General features: G+C 66.4%; 1 protein-coding gene across 1 annotated transcript; it reads right to left on the reverse strand.

Moving 5' to 3' along the window:
- Positions 1-215: 215 nt before the first annotated feature.
- Positions 216-4,522, reverse strand: LOC126199080 (uncharacterized). Its single transcript, XM_049935817.1, has 4 exons — positions 3,668-4,522; positions 2,541-3,588; positions 1,611-2,490; positions 216-1,491 (listed from the first exon to the last, which is right to left on the reverse strand). Exons 1-4 carry the CDS (start codon positions 4,520-4,522, stop codon positions 216-218), a joined length of 4,059 nt encoding a protein of 1,352 aa, XP_049791774.1.
- Positions 4,523-7,484: the final 2,962 nt, after the last annotated feature.

Here is a 7,484-nt window from a genome sequence, read left to right on the forward strand (position 1 = left end):
AGGCCGAGTTACCTTCCAGCTCCACACCGGGGCGCTGCGTCGTGTAGCAGCCGGTGCTGCTTCGCCACCTCCAGCGGCTGCTCTCTTCGGAAGCTGAGCGAGGCCGAGTTGCCTTCCAGCTCCACACCGGGGCGCTGCCTCGTGTGGCAGCCGGCGCTGCTTCGCCACCTCCAGCAGCTGCTCTCTTCGGAAGCTGAGTGTGGCCGAGTTGCCTTCTAGCTCCACACTGGGGCGCTGCCTCGTGTGGCAGCCGGTGCTGCTTCGCCACCTACAGCGGCTGCTCTCTTTGGAATCTGAGTGAGGCCGAGTTGCCTTCCAGCTCCACACCGGGGCGCTGCCTCGTGTGGCAGCCGGCGCTGCTTCGCCACCTCCAGCAGCTGCTCTCTTCGGAAGCTGAGTGAGGCCGAGTTGCCTTCCACCTCCACACCGGTGCGCTGCCTCGTGTGGCAGCCGGTGCTGCTTCGCCACCTCCAGCAGCTGCTCTCTTCGGAAGCTGAGTGAGGCCGAGTTGCCTTCCAGCTCCACACCGGGACGCTGCCTCGTGTGGCAGGCGGCGCTGCTTCGCCACCTCCAGCGGCTGCTCTCTTCGGAAGCTGAGTGAGGCCGAGTTGCCTTCCAGCTCCACACCGGGACGCTGCCTCATGTGGCAGCCAGTGCTGCTTCGCCACCTCCAGCGGCTTCTCTCTTCGGAAGCTGAGTGAGGCCGAGTTGCCTTCCAGCTCCACATTGGTGCGCTGCCTCGTGTGGCAGCCGGTGCTGCTTCGCCACCTCCAGCGACTGCTCTCTTCGGAAGCTGAGTGAGGCCGAGTTACCTTCCAGCTCCACACCGGGGCGCTGCGTCGTGTAGCAGCCGGTGCTGCTTCGCCACCTCCAGCGGCTGCTCTCTTCGGAAGCTGAGCGAGGCCGAGTTGCCTTCCAGCTCCACACCGGGGCGCTGCCTCGTGTGGCAGCCGGCGCTGGTTCGCCACCTCCAGAGGCTGCTCTCTTCGGAGGCTGAGTGTGGCCGAGTTGCCTTCTAGCTCCACACCGGGGCGCTGCCTCGTGTGGCAGCCGGTGCTGCTTCGCCACCTACAGCGGCTGCTCTCTTCGGAAGCTGAGTGAGGCCGAGTTGCCTTCCAGCTCCACACCGGGGCGCTGCCTCGTGTGGCAGCCGGCGCTGCTTCGCCACCTCCAGCAGCTGCTCTCTTCGGAAGCTGAGTGAGGCCGAGTTGCCTTCCAGCTCCACACCGGGGCGCTGCCTCGCGTGGCAGCCGGCGCTGCTTCGCCACCTCCAGCGGCTGCCCTCTTCGGAACTGAGTGTGGCCGAGTTGCCTTGCAGCTCCACACCGGGGCGCTGCCTCGTGTGGCAGCCGGTGCTGCTCCTCCACCTCCAGCGGCTGCTCTCTTCGAAAGCTGAGTGAGGCCGAGTTGCCTTCCAGCTCCACACCGGGCGCTGCCTCGTGTGGCAGCCAGAGCTGCTTCGCCAACTCCAGCGGCTGCTCTCTTCGGAAGCTGAGTGAGGCCGAGTTGCCTTCCAGCTCCACACCGGGGCACTGCCTCGTGTGGCAGCCGGTGCTGCTTCGCCACCTCCAGCGGCTGCTCTCTTCGGAAGCTGAGCGAGGCCGAGTTGCCTTCCAGTTCCACACCGGGGCGCTTTCTCGTGTGGCAGCCGGTTCTGCTTCGCCAGATCCAGCGGCTGCTCTCTTCGGAAGCTGAGTGAGGCCGAGTTGCCTTCCAGCCCCACACCAGTGCGCTGCCTCATGTGGCAGCCAGTGCTGCTTCGCCACCTCCAGCGGCGGCTCTCTTCGGCAGCTGAGTGAGGCCGAGTTGCCTTCCAGCTCCACACCAAGGCGCTGCCTCGCATGGCAGCCGGTGCTGCTCTGCCACCTCCAGTTTCTGCTCTCTTCGGAAGCTGAGTGAGGCCGAGTTGCCTTCCAGCTCCACACCGGGGCACTGCCTCGCGTGGCAGCCGGCGCTGCTTCGCCACCTCCAGCGGCTGCCCTCTTCGGAACTGAGTGAGGCCGAGTTGCCTTGCAGCTCCACACCGGGGCGCTGCCTCGTGTGGCAGCCGGTGCTGCTCCTCCACCTCCAGCGGCTGCTCTCTCCAGATGCTGAGTGAGGCCGACTTGCCTTTCAGCTCCTCACCGGGGCGCTGCCTCGCGTGGCAGCCGGTGCTGCTTCGCCACCTCCAGCGGCTGCTCTCTTCGGAAGCTGAGTGAGGCCGAGTTGCCTTCCAGCTCCAGACCGGGGCGCTGCCTCGTGTGGCAACCGGTGCTGCTTCGCAACCTCCAGCGGCTGTTTTCTTTGGAAGCTGAGTGAGGCCGAGTTGCCTTCCAGTTCCACACCACGGCGCTGCCTCGCGTGGCAGCCGGCACTTCTTCGTCACCTTCAGCGGCTGCTCTCTTCGGACGCTGAGTGAGGCCGAGTTGCCTTCCAGCTCCACACCGGGGCACTGCCTCGTGTGGCAGCCGGTGCTGCCTCGCCACCTCCAGCGGCTGTTCTCTTCGGAAGCTGAGTGAGGCCGAGTTGCCTTCCAGCTCCACACCGCGACGCTGCCTCGCGTATCAGCTGGCGCTGCTTCGCCACCTCCAGCGGCTGCTCTCTTCGGAACTGAGTGAGGCCGAGTTGCCTTCCAGCTCCACACCGGGGCGCTGCCTTGTGTGGCAGCCGGTGCTGCTTCTCCACCTCCAGCGGCTGCTCTCTCCAGAAGCTGAGTGAGGCCGAGTTGCCTTTCAGCTCTACACCGGGGCGCTGCCTCGCGTGGCAGCCGGCGCTGCTTCGCCACCTCCAGCGGCTGCTCTCTTCGGAACTGAGTGAGGCCGAGTTGCCTTCCAGCTCCACACCGGGGCGCTGCCTCGTGTGGCAGCCGGTGCTGCTTCTCCACCTCCAGCGGCTACTGTCTCCAGGAGCTGAGTGAGGCCAAGTTGCCTTCCAGTTCCACACCACGGCGCTGCCTCGTGTGGCAGCCCGCGCTGCTTCGCCACCTCCAGCGGCTGCTCTCTTCGGAAGCTGAGTGAGGCCGAGTTGCCTTCCAGCTCCACACCGGGGCGCTGCCTCGTGTGGCAGCCGGCGCTGCTTCGCCACCTCCAGCGGCTGCTCTCTTCGGAAGCTGAGTGAGGCCGAGTTGCCTTCCAGCTCCACACCGGGGCGCTGCCTCGTGTGGCAGCCGGCGCTGCTTCGGCACCTCCAGCGGCTGCTCTCTTCGGAAGCTGAGTGAGGCCGAGTTGCCTTCCAGCTCCACACCGGGGCGCTGCCTCGTGTGGCAGCCGGTGCTGCTTCGCCACCTCCAGCGGCTGCTCTCTTCGGAAGCTGAGTGAGGCCGAGTTGCCTTAAAGCTCCACATTGGGGCGCTGCCTCGTGTGGCAGCCGGTGCTGCTTCGCCACCTCCAGCGGCTGCTCTCTTCGGAAGCTGAGTGAGGCCGAGTTACCTTCCAGCTCCACACCGGGGCGCTGCGTCGTGTAGCAGCCGGTGCTGCTTCGCCACCTCCAGCGGCTGCTCTCTTCGGAAGCTGAGCGAGGCCGAGTTGCCTTCCAGCTCCACACCGGGGCGCTGCCTCGTGTGGCAGCCGGCGCTGCTTCGCCACCTCCAGCAGCTGCTCTCTTCGGAAGCTGAGTGTGGCCGAGTTGCCTTCTAGCTCCACACCGGGGCGCTGCCTCGTGTGGCAGCCGGTGCTGCTTCGCCACCTACAGCGGCTGCTCTCTTTGGAAGCTGAGTGACGCCGAGTTGCCTTCCAGCTCCACACCGGGGCGCTGCCTCGTGTGGCAGCCGGCGCTGCTTCGCCACCTCCAGCAGCTGCTCTCTTCGGAAGCTGAGTGAGGCCGAGTTGCCTTCCAGCTCCACACCGGTTCGCTGCCTCGTGTGGCAGCCGGTTCTGCTTCGCCACCTCCAGCAGCTGCTCTCTTCGGAAGCTGAGTGAGGCCGAGTTGCCTTCCAGCTCCACACCGGGGCGCTGCCTCGTGTGGCAGCCGGCGCTGCTTCGCCACCTCCAGCGGCTGCTCTCTTCGGAAGCTGAGTGAGGCCGAGTTGCCTTCCAGCTCCACACCGGGACGCTGCCTCATGTGGCAGCCAGTGCTGCTTCGCCACCTCCAGCGGCTGCTCTCTTCGGAAGCTGAGTGAGGCCGAGTTGCCTTCCAGCTCCACATTGGGGCGCTGCCTCGTGTGGCAGCCGGTGCTGCTTCGCCACCTCCAGCGGCTGCTCTCTTCGGAAGCTGAGTGAGGCCGAGTTACCTTCCAGCTCCACACCGGGGCGCTGCGTCGTGTAGCAGCCGGTGCTGCTTCGCCACCTCCAGCGGCTGCTCTCTTCGGAAGCTGAGCGAGGCCGAGTTGCCTTCCAGCTCCACACCGGGGCGCTGCCTCGTGTGGCAGCCGGCGCTGCTTCGCCACCTCCAGAGGCTGCTCTCTTCGGAGGCAGAGTGTGGCCGAGTTGCCTTCTAGCTCCACACCGGGGCGCTGCCTCGTGTGGCAGCCGGTGCTGCTTCGCCACCTACAGCGGCTGCTCTCTTCGGAAGCTGAGTGAGGCCGAGTTGCCTTCCAGCTCCACATTGGGGCGCTGCCTCGTGTGGCAGCCGGTGCTGCTTCGCCACCTCCAGCGGCTGCTCTCTTCGGAAGCTGAGTGAGGCCGAGTTACCTTCCAGCTCCACACCGGGGCGCTGCGTCGTGTAGCAGCCAGTGCTGCTTCGCCACCTCCAGCGGCTGCTCTCTTCGGAAGCTGAGCGAGGCCGAGTTGCCTTCCAGCTCCACACCGGGCGCTGCCTCGTGTGGCAGCCGGCGCTGCTTCGCCACCTCCAGAGGCTGCTCTCTTCGGAGGCTGAGTATGGCCGAGTTGCCTTCTAGCTCCACACCGGGGCGCTGCCTCGTGTGGCAGCCGGTGCTGCTTCGCCACCTACAGCGGCTGCTCTCTTCGGAAGCTGAGTGAGGCCGAGTTGCCTTCCAGCTCCACACTGGGGTGCTGCCTCGTGTGGCAGCCGGCGCTGCTTCGCCACCTCCAGCAGCTGCTCTCTTCGGAAGCTGAGTGAGGCCGAGTTGCCTTCCAGCTCCACACCGGGGCGCTGCCTCGTGTCAAGGCCGGCGCTGCTTCGCCACCTCCAGCAGCTGCTCTCTTCGGAAGCTGAGTGAGGCCGAGTTGCCTTCCAGCTCCACACCGGGGCGCTGCCTCGTGTGGCAGCCGGTGCTGCTTCGCCACCTCCAGCGGCTGCTCTCTTCGGAAGCTGAGTGAGGCCTAGTTGCCTTCCAGCTTCATACCGGGGCGCTGCCTCGTGTGGCAGCCGGTGCTGCTTCGCCACCTCCAGCGGCTGCTCTCTTCGGAAGCTGAGTGAGGCCGAGTTGCCTTCCAGCTCCACACCGGGGCGCTGCCTCGTGTGGCAGCCGATGCTGCTTCGCCACCTCCAGCGGCTGCTCGCTTCGGAAGCTGAGGCTGAGTTGCCTTCCAGCTCCACACTGGGGCACTGCCTAACGTGGCAACCGGAGCTGCTTCGCCACCTCCAGCGGCTGCTCTCTTCGGAACCTGAGTGAGGCCGAGTTGCCTTCCAGCTCCACACCGGGGCGTTGCCTCGTGTGACAGCCGGTGTTGCTTCGCCAACTTCCAGCGGCTGGTCTCGGAAGCTGAGTCAGGCCGAGGTTCCTTCCAGCTCTACACAGGGACGCTGCCTCGTGTGGCAGCCGGTGCTGCTTCGCAACCTCAAGCTGCTGCTCTCTTTGGAAGCTGAGTGAGGCCGAGTTGCCTTCCAGCTCCACACCGGGGCGCTGCCTCACGTGGCACCCGGCGCTGCTTCGCCACATACAGCGGCTGCTCTCTTTGAAAGCTGAGTGAGGCCGAGTTGCCTCCCAGCTCCACACCGGGGCGCTGCCTCGTGTGGCAGCCGGTGCTGCTTCGCCAACTCCAGTGGTTGCCTTCTTCGGAAGCTGAGTGAGGCCGAGTTGTCTTCCAGCTCCACACCGGGGCGCTGTCTCGCGTGGCAGCCGATGTTGCTTCGACACCTGCAGCGGCTGCTCTCTTCGGAAACTGAGTGAGGCCGAGTTGCCTTCCAGCTCCACACCACGGCGCTGTCTTGCATGGCAGCCGGCGCTGCTTCGCCACCTTCAGCGGCTGCTCTCTTCGGAAGCTGAGTGAGGCCGAGTTGCCTTCCAGCTCCACACCGGGGCACTGCCTCGTGTGGCAGCCGGTGCTGCTTTGCCACATCCAGCGGCTGCTCTCTTCGGAAGCTGAGTGAGGCCGAGTTGCCTTCCAGCTCCACACCGGGGCGCTGCCTCGTGTGGCAGCCGGTGCTGCTTCGCCACCTCCAGCGGCTGCTCTCTTCGGAAGCTGAGTGAGGCCGAGTTGCCTTCCAGCTCCACACCGGGGCGCTGCCTCGCGTGGCACCCGGCGCTGCCTCGCCACATCCAGCGGCTGCTCTCTTTGGAAGCTGTGTGAGGTCGAGTTCCCTTCCAGCTCCACACCGGGGCGCTGCCTCGTGTGGCAGCCGGTGCTGCTTCGCCACCTCCAGTGGCTGCTCTCTTCGGAAGCTGAGTGAGGCCGAGTTGCCTTCCAGCTCCACACCGGGGCGCTGCCTCGCGTGGCACCCGGCGCTGCCTCGCCACATCCAGCGGCTGCTCTCTTTGGAAGCTGTGTGAGGTCGAGTTCCCTTCCAGCTCCACACCGGGGCGCTGCCTCGTGTGGCAGCTGGTGCTGCTTCGCCATCTCCAGTGGCTGCTCTCTTCGGAAGCTGAGTGTGGCCGAGTTGCCTTCCAGCTCCACACCACGGCGCTGCCTCGCGTGGCAGTCGGCGCTGCTTCGCCACCTTAAGCGGCTGCTCTCTTCGGAAGCTGAGTGAGGCCGAGTTGCCTGCCAGCTCCACACCGGGGCGCTGCATCGTGTGGCAGCCAGTGCTGCTTCGCCAACTGCAGCGGCTGCTCTCTTCGGAAGCTGAGTGAGGCCGAGTTGCCTCCCAGCTCCACACCGGGGCACTGCCTCGTGTGGCAGCCGGTGCTGCTTCGCCACCTCCAGCGGCTGATCTCTTCGGAAGCTGAGTGAGGCCGAGTTGCCTTCCAGTTCCACACCGGGGCGCTTTCTCGTGTGGCAGCCGGTGCTGCTTCGCCAGATCCAGCGGCTGCTCTCTTCGGAAGCTGAGTGAGGCCGAGTTGCCTTCCAGCTCCACATTGGTGCGCTGCCTCGTGTGGCAGCCGGTGCTGCTTCGCCACCTCCAGCGGCTGCTTTCTTCGGAAGCTGAGTGAGGCCGAGTTACCCTCCAGCTCCACACCGGGGCGCTGCGTCGTGTAGCAGCCGGTGCTACTTCGCCACCTCCAGCGGCTGCTCTCTTCGGAAGCTGAGCGAGGCCGAGTTGCCTTCCAGCTCCACACCGGGGCGCTGCCTCGTGTGGCAGCCGGCGCTGCTTCGCCACCTCCAGAGGCTGCTCTCTTCGGTGGCTGAGTGTGGCCGAGTTGCCTTCTAGCTCCACACCAGGGCGCTGCCTCGTGTGGCAGCCGGTGCTGCTTCGCCACCTACAGCGGCTGCTCTCTTCGGAAGCTG

The sequence above is a fragment of the Schistocerca nitens genome, chromosome 8 (assembly GCF_023898315.1).
Source record: "Schistocerca nitens isolate TAMUIC-IGC-003100 chromosome 8, iqSchNite1.1, whole genome shotgun sequence".
Lineage (NCBI taxonomy): Eukaryota > Metazoa > Arthropoda > Insecta > Orthoptera > Acrididae > Schistocerca > Schistocerca nitens.